We start from the raw sequence: 24000 nt of genomic DNA, 5'->3' as shown, positions 1-24000 counted from the left end.
ATTGCAAAAAGCCCAAGTTTTCTCCCTTATAGTAAGGGGAAAACAGACTTCATAATTAGAGATGCCATAAAATGTAATGGGCTGCTCTGGAAAGTAGCAGGTCATTCATAATTGGACATCTTCAAGGAGAGGCTTGATGCCCAGTTCGCAGAGCTTTAATTCCTGTCCAGCTTGAAGCTAGGGCTTCTAAAAGTCTCTTTGCCATTCTGAGTTACTGTCATTCTACTCAGTGCTGTTTTCTAACTGGCTCATAATAAATATAATAGTATCTCACATTCAGATGGTAATTTAAGATTTACAAAGTACTTCATATGCATTATTTTATTTTTTGTGAGGTGATGACTTTGCCCTGAATATATCCTAGACTTGGCTTCTTGTGAGAACCCTGCATTTTTATTTGTTGGTTTTATCTTCCAAAATAATATTATGCAAATAGGATGACAATAGGAGGCTCTTGTCAAGGAAGAGAAAGAATTTATTTCATATAGGCTGACAAACTAAAATAAGGAGGTGGATTCTGATTTTTAAAATGTTTCCAGGTTTAAAGGGTATTTATTTTTTTAATATTGAGAAATAAGATATGAACAAAAAAGCAAAACAACACAATTCAAAGTCAAATGGTATGAAATAAAACGTTGATAATTATCTAGGAAATGATGTGATGATCATATTTCCCAATATACTTCTTTTACTTATAGAGTAAAAGATGTACCATCAACAGTTGATTTTGCCTGGGTCTTTGTGTTTGTCATTGCTGATATGCAAACTCCAGGAGATCCAGGCTTTTAATTTCCATGAATATTAAGTATGTTCATAAAATACACAGAAAATACTTATCATGTCAATCATGATGATGCATTACCTGGCAAGCTTTTCTACATCCTCCACTGTCTCAGGTAAGGCAATACCCTTTGTTTCAGGTAAGAGCATGACAAGACCTCCACAGACGGATGCAAGAATACCTAGGGAACGGTAATGAAAGACGTTATAGTACCAGGATTAGACATGCTTGACTTAATCTTTAGTTCTCAAAAATGTTGGGTTTTTATAGAGAAGTAGCAAATTTATAAATAACTGAAATAACCAAAATTTTCCTGTAGGCCTGTTCTCCATGTGAATTATGAGACTAATAATAAAAATAAAAGATCTTATTTATACGAGGATATAGAATTCAAAGTATATTACATTCTCTCATTTGATTCACCAAAAATATTATCATTATTCTCATCTACATGTTTCTGGTACTTTTAGGCACATCCCGTAGTCCTTTGTTGTACTCAATGATTAGTGCTTTATTTTGATACTCATGTGGTCTCATTATAAAAGGATGTAAAATCTTCCACTGATGAATATATATTGTTCTAGAACTGATGTCTCTTTAACAGGGTAATATGACTTTAACAGGTCAATATTCCATTGACAAAAATTCCACATTAACATGGCCAAGCTATACTTTTGGACTTGGTGTCTAAGTGCCACATTAGGGATAAAGGAACATGGAGAGAGGGAACTAGTGCTTAGACACAGAGGCCCACCTGAGAAGGAAGGTTTTGGGTGAGTGTTCTTCAGGGTTTCCTGTTGTGTTAGAACCTGTCCTATATTTGGCATTTTGTTAGCTTTGGGGCTTTTTTGGTTGAAACAGACATGAACCAACTTCTGATATTTCCGGGGGAAATCAGAGGTAGAGTCACAAGTGTGATCTGTATGATAAGATATAAAATTGAATCTGGTCCAAACCAGATTCCTATAAACCTATTAGATTTTTTGGTTCTGAGCCAAAAATTTACATATAGATTAGGAAATTCAGGCTCAGAGAAATTAACTTGACTGAGATCACACTTCTAATAAAATGACAGCATCTGTCTGGACTCAAACTTAAGTCTTCTGATACGAAGTCCAAGGTTACTTCCATAAAAATAAGCTGTCCAGTTTATCCTGGGTTGTTATCAGTGGTATCCTCCTTTTCACCTTAGCTCCAGAATTAACAAGGATCTTTTGTAAGAATATAAAATGGTTAGAAGGAATCTTTTATGGAATTCTTGATGTGAGTCTAGATGCCCAATAGAACGAAGATTATTTTTGTGAAATGATATTTTTATTAGACAGGAGTTTGGCTCGGGTGACCTCTGGGTACTTATCAACTCTCAGATTTCTATCATATTCTTCAACAGTGGGATTGTGAGATTGAGTGAAACCAAAACAGGTTACATTTATGACTATGGTTAAGTGCTTAATTTCTTTTTGGCTCACTGTATTTATCAGCAAACCAAATAAATAAGAGATAACTATAGTGGAACTCCATAGAACAGAATTCATTTTTACACAGATTGCTTTACATGCTCAAAATCAAATCACACCTTAAGCAGACATAAATCTGATATGATATAGATCTATCCTATAAAGAGATGTTAGCTGGAAATAAACACCAGGCAACTGGAAAGAATGACCAGATTAGAATTTGGGAGAGAGGTCAGAGCTGAAGACAGACTTGGGAGTCATCTGCACAGAAGCAGCAGCTGAAGTTATGCAGATGAATAAGTTGCTAAGGAAAAGAAGATAGAGAAAGGGACTGAGAATAAAACTTCGGGGATGTGCTAATATTTGAAAAATAGGAGACAATGGGTTAAAGAGAAAGAGGAGTTATCACAAAGAATTGGAATAGTAGAGCCCAGGAAGTCAAAAGATAAGAGTTTGTAGTAAGGGATAGCCAACAATGTCAAATGCTGAAGAGATTTTGATAAGGATTGAAAAAATTCCATAGCACCTGGTGATTGAGGGATAATTTCTGTCTTTGAGAGAGCAGTTTCAGTCATGGTGGTAAGTGACAATGATGTGTTACTTTTGGATCAGGCTTTATCACTTACTTTCACATATTTCTCTCAAATCAGACACGAAATCAAGGATTGGTTATGACAAGTAGAGGCAGCAAGTGCCTGATTTTCATTTTTCCAAGAGATTTATTATGAACTTGATAAGCATCAGGAAACACGAACATTTCCATATAAAAAGAGCAGAGGGAGTTGTACATGAAACTAAGATTTTCTATTTCATGTAGTTTGGTTTTAAAATATAGAGATGAATTTTTACATTTTTTAAAATTCAAGTCTTTTTACACAAAATTACTACTATGTAAACATTTTATATGATTATTATACATATATAATACACCAGATTGCTTATAGTTTCAGGGAGGGAGGAGGGGAAAAAGGGAGGGAGGGATAGAATTTGGAACTCAAAACTTTAATAAAATGTTGAGAATGTAATTGGGAAAAAAATAATAGACCGTTTTTTTAAAAAAAAGGCATCAGGTCTGTTCTTCAACAACAGCATTTTACAAGAGTTTAAATTTAAATTAAATTAAATTTAAAGATAAACAATTAACAAATAAAACAGAATCTTGTAGGGGAACTGCATTTATGGGTCAAAATTTTACTGGGTTATAGCTGACTGCTTATAAAAATAGAATAGTCAAAGGCAGACGATGAAATGAGTCCCACCAATAACAATTTTAAGAATCAACCTAGAGTTCTATTAGTAATAATACCTGACATTTGAATGACATTTTGAGGATTGCAAAGCATTTTTACATATTGTCTCATTCAATCTTCCATGAGGTAAGAAGTACAGTTATTTTTATTCCCATGGAAACTGAAATTTGAAAAGGTTAAAGGGTTTGACCTTGGTCACACAAATAGAAAATATTAGAGGCAAAATTTGAACACCAATCTCCAAGAGTCCAAATTCAATACTCTATCCATTATGTCAGGTTAATTCTCCAGTGAAAACTACCATATTTAAAAGAGACATGTTAAATTCTTACCAAAAATGATAAGAGGTAGCTCCAGCCAGATTGCTGATAGCCGGAACAGCAGAAATGGAGCCACAATACCGCCGAAATCACACAAACCTGAACACAATGAAACACCAAAGTTTCTGCAAAGGAAGAATATATATTTTTTCTTTAATGATCAAGGTATTGGCAAAATCAAGAAAATGAAAGGTGCATGGTATTAGTAATAAAAATGAAGGAACTATTTTATATTCTCAGAGTACTTTACAATTTGAAATATATTTTCATACCAATTAATCTAGTTTTATCCTGATAGCAATCCTGTGTGATAAGGCAAGTGCTAGCTTCTGACTTTTATAGGTAAGGTAACTGAAGTCAAGAAAGGTCAAAAGACTTAACTGAAAATAATTTTTTCAATTAACACCACAGATTAGAGGTCAGGCGCTTGCAGGAGGGACTTTCTATTAGATTCTACAATCTGCTCATAGCTATATCTCTTCTACTTCTTACTGTATTCATTTTCTACTCTTCTATGAAAAGCAGACAGTTTTCCTGCTGGCATGATGATATTCTCACATTTTACCTCCTTCATATTGTAGAGTTTTAGCCTTCTCAAAAACAACAGCATTTGAATACTTTTGTTTTGGGTTACAAATGATACTTTCCTTTCTAAATAAGCTCAATAATGTACTCGTACAATTTTGTTGTTTTTGTTGTTATTACTGTTCAGTTGCTTGTTCAATTGTGTCTGACCTTCTGTGACCCCACTTGGGGTTTTCCTGGAAAAGATAGTGGAATGGTTTGCCATTTCCTTCTCCAGCTCATTTTACAGATGAGGAAACTGAGGCAAACAGGGTTAAATGACTTGCTCATGGTCACACAACTAAGAAGTGCCTGAGATTGGATTTGAACTCAGGAAGGAAGATAAGTTTTCCTGACTCCAGGCCAGGCACTTTATCTACTGTACCACAATCCACACACATGTCTATACATACAAGTGTATATATACATCCATACCCACACATATGAAAGAGGACTATATTTGATATCTAGGGACCTAAGTTTAAATCCTGATTCTTTTTACTATGTGTCTGACTGTGGGAAAAGTCATTTAAGCTTTTGAGGATTTCGTATATGAGACGAGGAGCTTGAACTAGATGACTTATGAGTTCCCTTCTAGGGGACACACGCACATACACACATACAGACACAGACACACACACAAATGTATTAGAAAGAAAATTGAACTGGGAAATTGTAGAATTAGTTATAATCCTGTCTTTAACAAAGTCATAAGAGCAGTAAGTAGTATACCCAAGATGCCAACACAGGGCCCTAGACTCTAAATTCTTTCTGTGCCTCAATTTTCTCATGTGTAAAATGAAGGTGTAGGGCATGATTTTTAAGGTTCCTTCTCTCAGTCTGTAACTCTACATACAAAAGATAAAACAGAGTTTAAGAAAGAGCATAATGCTTAATAGCTAATTTAGGAAAGTTATTATTTCATTTTTATAGATTTGGCCCGATGTTCCACTCTTACTAAGAAATCATGGTTAAATTTATATAATGCAATTTTAAAACATCAATACATCAATCTGGTTAATAAATGAAAGACAGCAACCTTAAGAAATTTAAAAGTAGTGCTCATGCAATAATTTTTGAAAATTTAAAAGATGACATTTGGTAGCAAAAATGCAAGTGTAAAACTTTATTCTTATATTTTGGAGTATAAATAAAATATGGAGAAGGCATGGTTAGATAGCAGTTTATCAGAAAAAGATATGAACTCCTGGCTTAATATCAGTTAATAGTGTGATGTAGCAATAAAAAAAAAGTTAAGGTAATCTTGGGCTGCCCTCAGAGGCATAAATTCTAGGAGCAAGGAGGTAATAATCACCCTGTACTCTGCCCTAGTAAGACCATAGCTGGAGAACTGTATTTGTTTCTCTGCACCAAAGTTCTAGCATGCTTCAACATCTGTCTTTTTTCATTGATGGTTAGGCTCAGGTTTTCAGAGCATATCACTATGAGTTACATCTTGAGCTCCTTTGATCTTCAGAACATATCTTATCTCCTTCTGCTGTTTCTGCTGGGAGTAAAGCATAGTCTTATGTTATTCACATTTCGTCTTATTTATACTTGATAGACTTTTTCTTGGTTCGTTGCAGTATTTGTGGTTTGTCTTGGAATTGTTAAATATAAGCACTGTATGTTTTAGAGCAGGGGTAGGGAATCTGTGGCCTCAAGGCCTTCTAGGTCCTTGGATTCGGCCTTTTGACTGAGTTCAAGTTTTACAAAATAAATCCTTTTATTAAGGGATTTTGTTCTGTGAAGTTTGGATTCAGTCAAAGGGCCACACTTGAGGACCTAGAAGGCTGCAGATTCCTCACACCTGTTTTAGAATTTGCAGCATAGGATTTTTCTGGTGGCAATTTGTAGATTATTTTAAGTGGCACTTTGTTTTCTGTTTTCAGAAGCTCTGGGCAGTTTTCTTGCATTATAGTGTTCAGGTTATTTGACTTCTTGTGCTCTTCTTAAAGATTTATAACCTTAATCCTCTTTATGCATTCTGTCTTCAAGATCAATTTGTTTTGCTTTTACAGAAATCATGAGTTATTTTAATATTATTTCATTTTTTTTAAAAAAAGCGTTTCTTCTTTTAGATTGTTTTTTATTTCCATGTATTTGTATTCCAAACTAGTTGTTCTCTTTTTTATTTTTTTTTGAAGAGATGTAGCACCATGAATCAAATTTTTCTGTTTTGCCAATTATTTCTACTATACAGGCTATATAGTCTCTCACACTTCTTACTTCCTTCTTGCATCATTCAGGAACATCCTGCTATGGTTCTATGATCTCTTGGGAATTCACAGGATCTTCTTCCTTAACATGTGCTGAATCATTATTCTTTGTCATACAATATTTATCCATTGATGTTTGGATTCATTTAGATGTCGTGGAGTCTATCTTCCCTTTTCTTATTAATATTATTTCTGTTGATTTATCTGCTTGTTTTCCAGGTTTTTAACTGAATTTTCTTCTTCCTTAAATCTTTGGAAATTTCATTTTCCCCCTTACATTTCCTTGTTTCTCATTTTCTGACTCTTTCTACTTTTTATGACCAATCTCCTGAGGCCTAGACTTTAACATCCCCCCAGGCTGGGGAATTCACTTTTTTTCAACCTCAGTTCCTGACCTAAGTAACTTTAAGGGAATAGAACTGGATACTTGGATGCCAGGCCCCTTCCTTCTGGTCTGGTACAATCCCACACACAGGCAGGCACCTTGCCACAATCCCCTCTGTTCTTAGTTCTCTGGTTGAGCACTGTAGCAAAACAGCTTGCTTATGCCTCAGTAGAGTACCACTTGGGGAACTTCCAGAGGAGGGAGATCAGAATGGTGAAAAGCCATGGTAAGCAAGGAAGAAAATAAGAATGTTCAGCCTGAAGAAAAGAAAACTAGCAGAACCTGATTAACTGCATACAAATATCTGAAAAACTGTTGGAAGAGGTTAGATTTATTCTGTGTAACCTCAGAAGAAAAACCTGAGAGCAAAAAGTAGATGCTCCAAAGAACAACATCTAGGTTTAAGGGGAGGAAAAGCTTCCTGACAATTAGAGCTGTCCAAAACGAGAATGGGTTGCACCAGTAGGCAATGATTTTCCCCCTCATTGGAGATTTTCAAGCACAGGCCAGATGACCACTCATTAGGTATATTGTGTTAAGGACGGGCGTTTGATAGATTGGATAAAATGGAAGCAGGAGGTCCCTGCCAATCCTAAAAGTTTGCAGTTAACTGAATGTATCAGTGTGATGGTAGCAAAAAACAATAGCACTGCTACGAATGGAATACCCTTCCTTCCTGTTGTTCATTGCCCTTCTCAATTAAGAGAGACTGTGCCTTGTGTTATCAGGATGCTATTATTAGCTCACTGCAAGCAAGGCATGAGCACTGAGAACTTTACAGGGCAGATTTGCACTGATCCATAAATGTACTCACTTTGTCCAGCTTATGAACAGCAGCACATATCTATAAGGCAACTGGCTGGGATTAAAAAGGCTGTATAAAAGATATATAATTACATTCTACCATGTGGGATACTAGAAAGAATTATGCACTTGGGAGTCAGTAGATCTGGGTCAGAAAGGGATCTCTGACATCAATGTGATGTTTTCTGTTTCCTTATATGTGATGTGGGGATAATAAAATTTAACTTTTACTACCTATCTCATAGGGTTGTAGTAAAAAAAGCACTTTGTCAACCTTAAGGTTTTACAGAAATAAATTGTCATTATTGCTGTGTCTGAGTATAACATTCTCAGCATTTTTATGTTTGTGAAAATTCTGAATATATTTGAAAATTCACTTTAGCAAGTGACTGACATACTCAGGTTTAAGCGCAAACCTGACTCATGTTGCAAATCATTCAACATTTATCTAGCCACTCTGGCTAGCTCTGAAAAACACTAGTTCTTGAAAGAAAAGCCACATTATTTTACTTGACAGTATTAAGGGGAAGGGAAGTGATTATAACCTGCATCACTGAATCTTTTTCCCTAAGAAGAGGTGTGATTTCAAACTCAAGGAGATGACTGAGCTGGGGATAATAAACTAATAAGCTCCCTCTGTGCCACTAAATCTGAAATAACTACATAGAGAATGTCACAAACAGCTCTCTGAACCTTTTGGGGGATTGGGAGGAAAGGGGAAGGAAAAGTGATAATATTTATATGTCAAAATATGCTCCAGCATCAAAAAAGAACTTGAGCCCCCAAAGGTTATAAATACAGGGTGGAGCATTTAATTTAAATGATGAAATAGTCAGATTTTCCATTCAGTATGATAGTATTTCATAAAGAGATAACCTGAAAAGTCTGAATCTAAAAAAATAAAACAAACCAACTCAGCTATAATGATGGAGTATCACCTCATTTAACACTAGAACCTATCAAGGAAGCCCAGGAAGTGGGAAACCCCATTATCACCACCAGGGGGCATCCCATCTCTCTACTTGTGCCCTGGTCCCCTTTTGCAGCCCCACTACCCAAAACCTGAATGGGCTTTTTTACAGAGCTTGGATGATAGGAGTCACCAACTTCATTCCTCCTGATGACATGAAGGACCACCAGGCTTTCCTACCTACCACCTGTCTTGGCACTGCCTTCTAAGGTTATCCTCCAGGCCTTATTATCTGCCCTGCCTCTACATCCTTGTAGAGCCCCTTGTGATAGATAGAAGATACAGAACAGAATTTAAGGTTCCTTTCAGTTCTAATGTTCTGATTTTTTAAAATTATTTTTATTATTCTGCTGGTACAGTCCTCCGATTTTTAAAACCTGAACCTGTGATTTCATTGGTGTATGGAATTCCTGGTGAAGAACTTTCCTTACCAGTGTGGAGCAGAAGCCGTCTTGTAACTTCTAGTCTTAGAGGATTGATTGGGAGCATTAAGATGCTCAGTGACTTGGCCGTGGTCACATAACCATTATACGTCAGAAATGGGACTTGAAAACTTCCTGATTCTAATATTTACTCTTCATTGACCGTGCAACGTTGTCTCTTGTCCTCTGATGATGGTGGTGGTAATGACGATCACAAGAGCTTTTACTCATGATAGATATTTTAATTTATAAAGTACTTTAACATTCTTCATTTCATTTGAGCCTCACAAAATCCCTTATATACCATAGAAATTGTAAGCTGCATTTTACAGATGAGGAAACTGAGACTGAAACCACCAAAATTACTTTCTCATGATGATAGGAAGGGAGGGAATAAGCATTTTGTATAGTGCCTTCTAAGGGTCAGGCACTATGTTAAATGCTTTTTTACAAATATTACTTCCATTTATATATATTCATACCTACTTTGTGTGGTAGGTGCTATTACTATTCCCATTTTACAGTTGAGGAAACCAAGGCAAACAGAGGTTATATGACTTGCCCAGGGTCACATAACTAGTAAGCAACGTGGGATTCAAACTTGGGTCTTCCTAATTACAGGTCCAGCACTTTATCCATTGTGCCTCAAAAGATTAAAGAATCAGATCAGGAGAGATCTTAGGGATCCTCTTGCCTACCAATCTCATTGGATAGCTGAGGAAATTGAAAAAGCCTTGGAAAGATCTGCACAAGATCACACAAGTCACCCTCTGACTCCAGAGAGCATTCTTTCTTCTATGCCATAACTAGTTTTAGAAGCTAAAAACTCAAATTTCCCAGGACTCTTTTGAGAAGGAGTAGGATGGCTTAATGGATAGAGCAGTGGGCTGGAGTCAAGAAGACCTGAGTTCAGACCCTACCTTGGACCTTACTTGGCCGTGTGACCCTGAGCAAGTCACTTAATCTGTCCTAACCTCAGTTTTTTCATCTGTCAAGTGAGGATAATAATAGCATCGACTGAACAGAGATGTTATAAGGATCAGATAAGATAACATATGCAAAGTGCTGTGCAAACTTAAAGACACTACAGAAATGCCAGCTATTATTAGGTGTTGCTTCTACTACACCATTGCTGCTTCTCTAAGGCTATAGAGCTATATGGAAGGATTTACATTTATGCTAAATGTCCCCAAACTTCAAACTTCGGTGCTTTTTATACGTGATGACTCCTTTCTCTAGAGATCGTTTAAAAAGACAGATATCTGTCTCTTTCAGTTGTTAGGATGGGGCCATAGCTAATGTCTCATGCTATGGAGTATACCAGTCTCTCTCACATCGAGACTGCCTGTAACTAAATAAAAGTAAAATAATGTAAAGTTCACCTAAGGGTAAATTGCCTTTGAGGGAGGACTTGAAGGTTTTTTTCTATGAGCAAAAGGTATGGACTATGTGATAACTATTTTCGCTGCTTAGAGAAATTTTTATTTTCTTTCACGTTGTTGACTACATTACAACTTATTGAGGATCTTAGATAAGTGACTTCTGAATTAGTGAGATGTGACTGTAACAACAACACACATCTGTATAGTCCTTTTGTATTTTCTAAAATGCTTGCAGTTACATTACTAAAGCTAGCCTTTGATTCAGCTATTTTAAATGAATGTGCAGTGTCACTTGCCAAAAGAAGATTTCAAGCTTCCCTCTTGTTCTCTGGGATGAAATTCTTAGCGGAGAATGAACTGAACCCAGATTCAACACAAATCAAACACACAGAAACATACACATATGTGCTTCTCTTCCTATCTTTATGGGTCAGTTAGGTGAAGATTCAAAAATCAATGGTACTATTCTTGAGAGCAGTATACATGTGCTCCCTTGGTTGGGGTGCAATGATGTTCTCCAAGTCTCCCATATAGGAGAAAGTCTTTTAAAAGGGATGGTGTAAATGGGTCACGAACATAATGTGACCACAGTTTGGCTCTGCATTAGAAAGAATAAAACTTACTGATACTGGAAGGAAACTTGGAAAAAATGCATACTCTGAATTAGTATTCCTCTTGGCGAATTAATTTTAGGTGAAGTTAATGTAGCTGACTGATACTTAGAATATTGTAGTAATACTAGGAGATATTGTGAATTTCTGAAAGTGTATGATAGCTTAAGCATTTCAAACTTGGCTGATAACATATTTCAATGCCATAATGAAACTGGTTTGCTTTTATTTCGGTTATTCCTGACTCATAATAACTTTAAATTTTAATCACCACCACCTTCTCTGCTTCCCATCCTCTATCCCTCCACCATTATTTTGCTGTCTAAGGAGTTAATTCCCCCCTCAAAGCTGATGTTTTTTATTGCTTTGATGAAAGCTCAGTTTTTGTTGCATCATGAATTCCTACTTCTAAGTGAATTCAAAACAGTAAAAGTGTTTTGATTGATGGTGATGCCAACATCTTCTACAAGGCAGACTCCAGTTCCACAATGGTTTCAGCTATTTCAAATGAGAGCTAGTGAGGCTTTGAAGGAGGAAACCCTTTATTAGTTCCATTAGGGACTGGCTGCGAAGAAAGGGAATGTCTTCCGCCTTTTGGCACCTCCCAGAAGCTGACGTCTTTATTTTCTTATTGTTTTTATTCCTACTTGCAGACACTGAGAGTTCTGCTAATGGAGGAAGCAAGAAGACTATTCTCTTGGAAGCTAATTATTTGCAACAATGATTAGCCTAAGGTAGAATAATACAGCTATCCCTTCCAAGTCACAAGATTCCCCACTGGGGTTTCTATATATTGTGGTGGGCATAAGAAATTAAATGGGAATTTGGGGGGAGTTTTGTGGAAGTTGTAGATGATGTGCAAAAGCCAGCAGATGACACAGAAAAAATTTAGAAACTCAGAAAGGTGTTCTCTCTCTCTCTCCATATATATATATATGATAGATAGATAGGTAGGTTGGTAGGTAGGTAGGTAGGTAGATACATATATATATATACACACATATATATGTGGTATTATATAATATCAACATATTTTCTTTTTTAATACCATAATAATTCAGACTTCTTCTCTGGTATGAAGGGAGGGCCAAAATTTTTTATGTGGATTTTTGAGATTGTGGGGACACTGTACCTGTAATCTTCTCAATGTAGAAAGGGTTGATTGGAGAATGCTACAACCCAAAAGGTCTTTAAAAGCCATTTGTTTAAACATCTTTCCCAAGAAATGGAGCTCCAGAAGTGGAAGAACCGGGGATAAGAAACTCACATCTTTTGACTGATAGCCTAGTGTTCTTTGATGGGTATACCATCTCTTTGACAAATTATTCAAATGATAGGTATTTACTGAGTACTGCCCTGAGTGTCATTTGGCATATAGGATATCTATCAGAAGAGCCATGGTTTAGCCCTCAAAGCTGTTGGTGTCCATTACTGGGAACTTAACATATCAGTAAGAAAAAAATGTAAAAAGTTCCAATCCTCCCGTCTATAACTATCCTCTTATACAGAGCACAAAAGATGTCTGTTTCTCACCACTTGCAGCAAATAGAACCTGAGGTAACAAATGATGTTCTTAAGTCACATCAGACAGGAACCTAGCTTAGGTATTTAATTCAATTAACATCTGATGCCAAAATGGGTACAAATTGAGATGAAAAAATATTTGTGATGATGAACAGCCTTCTCTAACCATGCCAGAGAACTTTGACTATAGCTGAATGGGACCCCTTGATAGACTAAGTTATGTGCCAGAACCCTGAGGCAGAAAACCTTTCCATTATTCATTTCAAAGACATCATGTATGAAACGGATGAAAAGAAAGCTGTTTCACACAAGTTTTGTCATAGGCAAATTCTAGATTACGTACTTTGAGAGCATTGCCCTGACACTAGGCATGGGCCAACATATTACTGAGCTAAAATGGACTTTTTCAAAAGGTTGAAGTTCATCCTGAAAGATCTCAGTCATAATATTTAGAAATGAGAAACTGGGAATTACACATTGTAATTACCTTAATGTTGTTGGATACAATTCTGAATTCACCAAATAAACAATTTCAAAGGCCATGGTAATCCCTAGTCTTCCTATAGTAGCTACTGAGGTTCTCAACCATGGTGTCCCTAGAAATAGAGAGAGAAATGTTAGGGGTTTAATATAATTCCCAGCTAACCATAAAATGCATTTACTTGGTCCCTCCCACAACCCTATAGTTTTCGAAGTACATATAATATATCAAACAGTAGCCAACATACACTGTATATGTGCGCATAATGTATATTGTGTATATGTAGACATATATGCATATGTGTCTATGTGTGTGTGTATATATATATGTATATATATATATATGAATTTAATGGGATAAATGTCCCCTAACATTCCTTCCTCCTACCACAGGGGACATTGAAGCTGTAATAAAACAGCAGAATAAAGAAAGCAAATCCTAGATGTCTTTCTTTTCCAGTTCCTGGAAAGAGAAAACAGTTCATGTTGTCCTTCACATAGGATCTTCAAAATAATATATCCTGGTTGTTGTCATTCCTTACTTTACATCGTGCTATTCATTTATTCTTTTGCTCTCCTTCCCCATTCATTTCATTTTCTAAAACCATCTAGCAGGATCAGTCTCACAAAACTAGAATTGAAAGCAGCCTTAGAGTCCATCTGGTACAACTCTCTTATTTTACAGATGAGGAAACTCAGAGGTCCAGAGAGGTTAAGTGACTTGCCCAAGGCCATACAGCTAAGATGTGGCAGAGCTGGGATTTGGTCTCATGACTCTGAGTTCAGCACTTTTTCCACTGTGCCAAGCTGATCTGATGCTTTTACCCAGCATGCCAGTTAGATTCCTACCTTGAAGTTAAATGAGCTGAATAATATTCATATTCATTCTCTCTCTCCCTCCCTACCTCCCTCCCTCTCTCTCTCTCTCTCTCTCTCTCTGCCCTCCCTCCATACACATATACACACAATAAAGCAATTTTTCAGGCCACTAGAGAAATATCCCTATCCTTTTTGGGGGGGTACTCTATCTGTATTTTGAAAAAGTAACAAAAACCCATGTTATTTCTAACGTTCTAGAAAGTAAAAAAACAAAACAACTAGCTAACTCATTGATTCCAGGTAGGGAAAATGTATAAAAGATGTTTCAGATGTTTTTCAGTCAGGTCTGACTCTTCATGACCCCATTTGGGGTTTTCTTGGCGAAGTTACTGGAGTGGTTTGCCTTTTCCTTCTTCAGCTCATTTTACAGATGAAGAAACTGAAGCAAACAGGGTTAAATGACTTGCCCAGGGTCACAAAGCTAGTAAGTATCTGAAGCCAAATTTGAACTCAGGAAGATGAGCGTTCCTCCTCCAGGCCTGGTGCTCTATCCACTGCACTGGCCACCTAGCTGCCCCATGTGGGAAGTCAAATCATGTGAAACAAATTCTTTGGAATGGCTTTGGCAAAACAAAGAAATCATCCTCCTTTCCCTCCACTTCCAGAGTAATTTATTCATTCAAGAATTGTTTACTAAATAACTTCTATGTTCAGGGCACTGTGTTAGGTGGTGTTAGGTGTTTCAAGTTAGATAAACAGGACATATTATAAATTGCCAAAAGTTTTCTCAACATTTTGGCTATTTATATATGATCTTATATTTATAGAACAGTGGTCTTGGCCCAATATGGGGTCGCAACTCACAGTTTAAGCAGTGCTAATGGTGTCATGAGTGGAAAAAGTTTAAGAAACCCTGGAGAGGAATGATTTTTTACAAACTGATGATTTATTAACGAGTACTGCTATTGTTACTTTTTCCCATTTATTCAATACATAAATTGGCTAAGTGCTTTGAAAAAAAAAAGACAGCAGCTATTGGTAGTCAACATGGTAGAGTGAAAAGTTTATTGGAATTAGCTTCAGAAGCCTTGGGTTCACATCTCAGCTTCCCTGTTTACTAGCTCTATGACTCTGATCGAGGTTTTCTGAGCCATAACCATAAAATGGCTCAGATGTATATGATGTATTATCAGTTATACGTTGTATACACATAATTATACAATGTGTACATTCATTAATTATATAAAATGGATAATACTTGTATGCAACCCAGTGATTGGCAGGAAAATACTTTTTGAATTGGAAAGTCCTATATAAATGTGGCTCATAAACAAGACAAAGATTGAATGCACAGTAATATGTTCCGAAGCACGTAGTTTTCAACAAGAAATAAAAATGACTGAACACAAAATACATTTGTTTGAAGTGAAATTTTCAATTTCTTCATTCATTGGGACATTAACTTTTGAGATTTGAAAAAATTTCTGGAAAATGCATTTTACTACCATAGAAATGGGCATTCTCCTCTCTCTGAAATAATTTTGTATTTACTTTGTATTGTTAACACATATTTATGTCCATGTTGTATCTTGCAAATAAAACAAACGCTTCTTAGGGACCATTTTGGTTTTGTACACTCAGTGACTTTATAGTGACTAGCACTTTGGAGGAGCTTAACAAATTCTCACTGAATGAATGAAAGAATATTAGGGGAGAGTCTGTCTCAGTGAATTCAAGTTCATTCTGCTAGTAAATATTCAACAAATGAGGGGGGAAAGTAGTGAAAGTCACGAAACACAGTAACAATCTAGCTAAAAGGAACAATGAGAAAAGCTGATTACTTTAATTCAAGATAATGGTTTTGAGTATTAGCATATACTTTCAGTGAAAACTCAGAGAATATTTATCTATATCTGTTTCCCCCAGACAAACTCTTGCATGAACAGTTAAAGCAGACGGGAACACGAGAACAGAATTGACGCTCGCTAGACGGCCATCTGTTCCAGCACCGAATAGTTGTAAACATGTGTCTTATTCATGCTTTACTGTTGCGTTAAAGCCAGATAGAAGGACGAGGAATCTAGTCCAACCCATTCCTTCAATGAGCAGGTGGTGCCCAGCGCCAGGTGCAGGATAATGAAGGATGGATATTGTTGCCAAAACTTCCTGCATCGTGCCCAGATTTCACAATCTCTGCCGGCTTCATGCCATCCAGGAGTGAAGAGACTAGTTGCTGAAGGGGAAGTAGCTTTACTACTCAAGTTTGAAACTTAAAGTCTTTATTCCTCTAAATAAATTTAATTTCCAGGGGGAGTCCAGTTGAAAGGAACATTGGTAATATAGGTGCAAAATTAAGGCTGTATCTGTGGTTAAAAAAAAATCAAAATTCAAGAACACCTGGTTTGTGGTGTGAAAGAATACAGATTCAGAAGACCTAAATTCAAATCCTACCCTTTGCCACTTAATACCTATGTAACTTTGGGTAAGTTACTTCCTTTCTGGTTCTTATTTTTCACATCTTTAAAATTGGGGTGGAGTGGGGAGGGATGGAGAGGAGTAGACTAGAAAATCTCCAAGGGCTCTTTCAGTTCTGATCATATGATCTTAGACATTTTAATAATTTCTTCTGTGAAGTCATTTCTTTGGAAGTAACTGGTAAATGTTGGGAAGTAATGGGTTCCTCCTTATTGGAGGCCTTTAAACCACGGTTGGTAGTCTACTTGTCAGGTATGTTATAGTGGGAATTCCTTTTTTAGGGGTGAGTTGGACTAAAGGTTAGTGATGTCCCTTCTGACCCAAAATTCTGTGCAAGTTTTAGATATATGGACTGGCATGTGAGCATGCACAAATAAGAATGAATACAACCATGAAAGTCAGTAAACACGGGTTGAGTACGTGCCCATGTGCCATGGGGAGAGCCCCATGTTAGCATTAGGAAAACAAAAATGAAAAAATGAAATGGTCCCAGCCCTCAAGGATCTTCTAACTTAGAGGAATTTCTTCTTCCCCCTCCCTATGAAGAATTTACTTGGAGATTTTTCTTCCTTGTGTTACACCTCAATTTTTACTTTCATAACTGATGTCAGACTTTGCGTGGAATTACATAGTTATAGAATTGTAGAATCTTAGAGATACGGAAAAGACCTTAAAATATGGAATGTTACAATCAAATGGGACTTTCAAAGCCCTCAGAGTGAAAATGGGAAACTTTGAGAAGCCATGACAGTCACCACAGCAGTCCTGAAGAATTTAGTGCTTGGGCTGAAAAAAATGACTGTGTCCACATTAAACTACTTCAAAGAATATAGAGAAGTGGGATGTTGAGATGGAAGGGGAAATTTGTCCAGGCACCTCAGTTATTATAAGGTAACTGATCACATGAGATAACATATGTAAAACACAATGTAAGTACTAGCTGTCATATTATTGCTGTTGTTAAAATGAATGTAGGAATAAAAATGACCCCAACTTTGTAATTCATCTGAAAGTGACATCTGCATGTGAATCTGAATGAAAGCTGGGTGGAGTGCACATCATGGAAGGGCCCAGCATTAGCAGAAGAAGTCTCCTCCTTGGAAATCTCTCAACACTGATAAATTGCAAGTCTGGAATCATCTCTCCCCATCCTCCCCAAACCATCAAACAAACTGGAAACCAGGACAATCTTACTAAAGTTAATGAAAATGCCTAATATGTACATTTTATTTTGCTTTTTATATTTTTCTGAAAGTGAAAGGTAAATTTCCCAGGTAGAAATATAAATATGTATTTACAATATATAATACAAATATAATATAAAAATTTGTGCTGGTTTTTGAATTATCTTTAGTAAATCAGGATCAAAATGACAAAATAATACAAATAAACAGGATTCTTTTATTTTTTGAATTTCAGTCAGGGCTCAGGAATATGGGCTAATGTAAAACTAGCCAATTTGGGGCTAGAATACAGGCAAAAAAATTTTTTTGTATGTGCCTAGAATCTTTTTTGACCATAAATGTTTGTTTTACTGGACTGAAAGTTAGCTAATGAATATTCCTCTGAAGATGCTCTTGGAACTGACTCTGTCAAGAGGCTACTTAATACTTACATCATCCCATCCAATTTCCCATGTTTTTCCTGCCTGCTACTATGCTTCTGGGGCCCTCCATGGAGCTGCTTTGGCCTGATTGATAAATATGTCACGTGGCCTGCTTTATCTAGTTGGCCATATTTCACATTCTACCATTGAACCCTGGCCACCTGGTTGCCCATCATCTCTTCTTCTGTTACACTCATACTTGCTTGACAAACTCCATGAACCTAAAGCAGAACTGAATCCAATTTGTAATTTCACTGGTTTCACACCTTCCCTACAATAACAAAATGATTAATCTCTTATTTTGCATCTTCCTCTAGAGCAGGGATTTCTTTTGGTTTAAAGATACTTTTTCTTCCAGCTCATTACGCTGATGTTTCAATATGTCAATGCCTAGAAGAATTTCAAAGCAAGCTCTGTTAAGCAAAATTAATAGGAGGATTCAGTTGCAAATACTAAAGGTTGATTATTAATTCACAACAGCTATTTCTTTTATCAACAAGCATATACTTAGCCAACTTTAAGTCAGGGAAGACAAGTAATATCATTGATCACACAGCCTGAAAGAATATTGCATTTGAAGTTAGAATACCTAGGTTCAAACCCATGTTCAAATCCTTACTACAATGGCTCTCTTTGGGTCCTCTCATCTGTAAAATGAGGGGGTTGGATCATACAATCACTAAAATTCTTTCCAAGTCTAAATTTATGATCCTATAATCCAAAGCAGCTATTACATCATCAATATCTGCTTGTTTTGTCATAGGGTCCTACGAATTCTGATCATTGATAAATTCTGGAAAAATTGTTACCTTCTGGTAAGAATGCCGTAATAAGACATGCAACTCCAGCTACTATATTGCTGGCTGCAAAGGGAAGGCGTCGTCCAATACGCTCAATTGTTAGTAAAATCAGAAGAGCTCCTGGCAATTCCACAACTCCTGAGATAAAAAAATCTATATAGAGGTTTCCACCTATGATTCCCAGGCGCATGACAAGTCCTTGGTAAACCACTGCACTTGTGAACCTGGAATAACATCAAGAAAAACCAGAGCGAAACACATGAGTGATGAGCTTCAATCAGAGGTGAAGGCAAGGGGTCTTTGTAAAATGAACACACTTAAGGCTTTTTAAAATTCAATGCAATTGCAACTTACCAAGCAAACATTAGAATAAGTGTGCATTTCCTCATTTGGGGAGTCCTCACCAGATCTAAAAAGGATGGATTACTAACCTCCTCATCTGTAACAGTGATCTAAAGGGAAAAAGTAGATTTCGAAAGTAGTACACAGCAACAAACGCCTCGATTTTAGAAGCTAGAGATTTGTCATTAATAAAATTCAAGGCAGCTGGGTCATTGACCCTATGAGACTTATCCAGGGTCTTTAGCCAACTATCACATATTATTTTACAAACTGGGAACAAAGTTATTAACTTCAGACTTAGTCTTCTGTCCATGATACATGGACCAAATCAAAAGGTTATTACTCTGTTGAGAATGAAATCCTGCCACTATTATCCACAGTAACTATGAGTGAACAGAGAAAGAAATGTGGCAGATTTACCATTCACAAGTTAACTAAATATATTACACTTTTGAAACCAAAAAGATGAATGTAGAAATAAATAAAGGATGTAGGCCCCAACATTGTATTTTCTTCCGGGAAATAAAAGGAATCAAGTTAAATTCAGAGGCAGGAATTAAGAGTAATTGATTGAATCAGAAATAAAGATCTGGAAGAGACCTGAGACAGCATCTAATTCAACTCTTTCATTTTAATGATGAGTATATAAGGTGGCTCACTAAAGTGAAAAAGACTTGCCTCCATTTTCTTACCCACCCACTTGCCTCTCATGCACTTTCCCCCCTTCCTTCCTTCCTTCCTTCCTTCCTTCCTTCCTTCCTTCCTTCCTTCCTTCCTTCCTTTCTTCCTTCCTTCCTTCCTTCCTTCCTTCAGAGAATAATTTAGGATGAGGAATTCTTGAGAATCCCTGTTTCTCATTCCAGAATCTTGAAGATTAACGTATCAAAAATTTGGAAACACTAAAGGGACTGAACTACTTCTCTTTAATTTGAAACCCATTGGATGAATATGGTGGCTCTCCTTCTTTCCTTCCTTCCTTTCTCTTTCTTTCTTTCCTTCTTTCCTTCTTCCCTCCTTCCTTCTTCTTCCTTGCTTTTTTTTTTCCTTCGCTATGATCCAACTACCCTTGGAGATGGAAGGTAGCCTTACACAAAAAGACTGCCCACACCCCAATAGAATCCACTTATGTTTCAATCCCTGACATTCTGAATTCTGATTCTCCCACTTGACTAAAGCTCCTTCCCAGGTTAAAAATATTTCCTAACTGCTGGATCCAATGGTCTTTTCTCTCTTCTCATTCTATGTGACCTCTCTGTAGCTTCTGATACTGTCCACTCTCTTTTCTCAAATTCTCTCTCTCCCATTCATCTCCATGTTACTACTATCTTTTGGTTCTCCTCTTAGCTTTACAATAGTTTCCTTTCTTTGAAAAATTTCCCTTTTACTATGAAATTGACAAGCAAACATGAATAACAACAAACATGAATATTTTCATATATGGAAACGAGGACTATATGAAATCACAGATCTCCACTATGTATAACTAGTTTGTTTATATTTCAGATTTAACATGATTAAATGGGGTATCTGTGTCCTATTCTGAACTTCCTTTTGCTCACTTTTGCTTGTTTTTTAAATGATTCATCAATCCACTCTTTTTGGTTTTTTTTCTTTTAGGATCATATCTTCTTACTCTTTGTTGATCACTCCTCTTTCTGTTTGCCAAGCATGGGCATTCTCCAAGGTCATGTCTTGCTTCCTTTTCTTCTCTGTCTCCCCATTTCTCCACCATAAATATCATCAGCCCCCAATGGTACAAATATCACCTCTATGATTTTGGACTCCCAAATGTATAAATCTGACACTAATCTGTCAGTCCCACATTACTGATGTCTGCAGGACATTTGTCTCCATCTTGATTCACAATTGGCACCTGAACCTTAACATATTCAAACTTTTCTCCAAATCCATTCTCCTCTAAACTCTCCCATTTCTCTTGATAGCATCACTATCCTCCCAGCACCCATGTTTGTTATCTTGACAATATTATTTAAACAGTTAAGATATCCATAATAATGAATAAAGAGTATTAAAAACGTTAGAAATATTTTATGAAAGATAAAAGAAATCAGTCAGCTCATTGCCAGATAAGCTTTAAATCATCAACACAGAATACTGATTCATAGTAATAATACATCCTGCATTTAATATCATACATTTTTTACAGAAAACCTCTGAAACTTTTATTAAAAAACTGATTTACTGTTTATAATTCTGGTCAATTATTATTTTAAAACATGCCAATATGTTAGGAAAAATACAGAATAACTTAAGACTTGAGGAATTCTTGAGAATTCCTGTTTCTCATTCCAAAATCCTGAAGGTTAACATCTGTCAGAAGTTTGGAAACATTAAAGGCACTGAACTACTTCTCTTTAATTCAAAACCCACTGGATGAATATAGTGGCTCATGCCTATAATCGCTGCTACTGGGGAAGGGGAAGACTTTTGGACTATTGGAGTTTAGCAGATCAGAGCTACAGTAGGGCTAAAACCAATATGGTGTGCCCACTAAGTCCAGCACTTAAGTGTGTGGGGCCATAAGGCTACCTAAGGAGGGACAGACCTGTCCAGACAGGAAATAAAGCAGGTTAAAGCTTCTATACCAATCAATAGTGAAATCTGTCAGTAAGTGGCTACACATCCATCTTGTGTAAGATAACAAGGTCCAGTATCCACCTCTACCCCATAAAACAAAACAGTTATTACATACTTCCAGATACAGACCACTCTGGGTTAAATTATCCACATTGTCTATAATAAGTTGTCTAAATAAACTTAGCATTGACATAATAATTAAGCAACTTCCTACTTCACCTCAGTTTCCATTGGCTGAATTTATTTTGGTGTTCTTTGGGTTCTCCATTATACCCCCATACTAGGTACCTTCTTCCCACCCCCTTTTCAGCATTTTTGTTGGTTTGTTATCTTTCTCTTATAGATTATAAGTGCTTTGAGGGCAGGGACTATCTCTCCTTTTTGTATTTGTATCCCTAGCATTGAGTACAATGGGTAATTAATAAATAAATGCTTATTGATTGTTTATTGACTATTGACTTCATTGGATCTGGCTTTTGCTTGGTCAGATCTATGGATAATTGAGTTATTCTATGAAGAGATCATAGGATGATAGATTTAGTATTGGAAGGGACTTCAAAAGACATCATCTAATTCAATATCATTCTTTTAAAAATGAGGAAATTGAAGGCCAGCGAGGTTAAACAACTTTCCAAATTTGCCCAAAGTCATAGGTAATAAGTAACCAAGGTGGGATTTAAACCCAGGTCTTCTGACTCCAAATTCAGTGCTTTCCCCACTGTATGTACCATACTGACACAATGATTTTTGACCACAACTACTAGGTAGCAGATGTTGTGTTAAAAAAAGAAAAGTTCCATGGCTGGGGTAGAGGTAGGGGGAAAGAGAAAGAGAAAGAGGAAGAGAGAGAGAGAGAGAGAGAGAGAGAGAGAGAGAGAGAGTTCTAGAATCATAACTATAGAAATCATCCAGTTCAACCTTCCCATTTTACAGATAAGGAAATAGTAGTACAGAGAGATTAAGTGACTTTGCAAATTTGTACAGGAAGTAAGTAGTAGAACTGGTATTCACACTCAAGTCCCATGGATACTAATTCAATGTTCTTTCCACTGAACCATGAGATACACCACTTAATGGAGAGAACTGCAAAATTTTTAGCACAATTGTGTTGACAAGTGTTTCTGTTGGCCTCAATGAACGATGAAAAGCATCTAGACTCTTAGATCAGACCTCCACTGGCCAAATAAAGTGGAGACAGTGTATGGAAAATTCAGGTCAGGACATTGTCCATAAATAGCTGAATATTTAGGGTCACAAAGATAAGTGTGGGGAAGAATTTTTGGATTGAATGACATAATTACTTCAATACTCTAATTAGTTTTGTTAGTATAGATAACATTTTTAGTGTTGGTCAACATCAGCAAACATTTATTGAATTCTAACTACTTGCAAAATACTGAGCTAAACTTTTGTCTTACAAAGATATGTAAGACAGTCTTCATCCTCAAGGGATGAGGAGCTATGTATTAGATGAGCATAACTATATAAACATGATATTTAGATGTAATATATTACTATATATTATGTAACATATATATATACATACACATATATATTAGATAAATACATCTATTTATATATCTATATATTAGATATTAGATTATATATTATATAATATAAATTAATATTAGATTTATATATATCTAATAAATATATATATACATATATATATAAATAGATAAATAAGAGGCCACGAGATAGATGACTTTGGTTGATCTAGGGCAAGTTACTATTCTGTTATATTTAAAGAATAAATCCAGCTGGTCTTTGATTTAGAAAAGATACATCACTGTGATGCTATTCTCATGATCTCTCTTTCTATTTATCAATCTATCTATCTTCATTTTTCAAAAAAAATATCCACAGATCTTAGAGACTAAGGATAAATTAACTAGGTCTGGATGAACTCATAAAAGGCTTGGGCAATCTCATGTGGTTGCTGCATTGTTGTTGTTTTTTAAATAAGTTATGTCTTGATGTCATATATGGTAAAAAGCAGCAAGACATAAAATACAACTGCTTCCAAAGAAGTAAAAAAATGAACATCACACTGAGGTCAATGGAGAGGGCCATGGTGGGTGTGAAGAACCTGTGACGTAGCCAATGAGAAATACCAGAGAAGAATAGGGGTACAAGACGTCATCAAAGAATTGTATAATAGGAAGACAAAATGCCATATGGAGAGAATAAT

General features: G+C 36.2%; 1 protein-coding gene across 3 annotated transcripts in view; it reads right to left on the bottom strand.

The window, feature by feature from the left end:
• The window catches only part of SLC22A3 (solute carrier family 22 member 3), a 137575-nt gene that overhangs the window by 1383 nt on the left and 112192 nt on the right, over positions 1-24000 (bottom strand). Inside the window, exons 6-10 of one of the 3 annotated variants that reach the window (XM_072637704.1) lie at positions 19224-19321; positions 18879-19093; positions 13177-13285; positions 3821-3933; positions 863-962 (exon numbers count right to left, since the gene is read on the bottom strand). In XM_072637704.1, the coding sequence (XP_072493805.1) occupies positions 863-962; positions 3821-3933; positions 13177-13285; positions 18879-19093; positions 19224-19321 (635 nt within the window). Of the gene's footprint in view, positions 1-862; positions 963-3820; positions 3934-13176; positions 13286-15038; positions 16352-18878; positions 19094-19223; positions 19322-24000 lie in introns of those variants that run through there. The other 2 variants (XM_072637705.1, XM_072637706.1) reach the window with 2 other exon arrangements.

This window comes from Notamacropus eugenii, chromosome 2, assembly GCF_028372415.1.
Source record: "Notamacropus eugenii isolate mMacEug1 chromosome 2, mMacEug1.pri_v2, whole genome shotgun sequence".
NCBI lineage: Eukaryota > Metazoa > Chordata > Mammalia > Diprotodontia > Macropodidae > Notamacropus > Notamacropus eugenii.
Note: the sequence above shows the minus strand (reverse complement) of the source record. Positions and strands in the feature narration are given on the sequence as shown.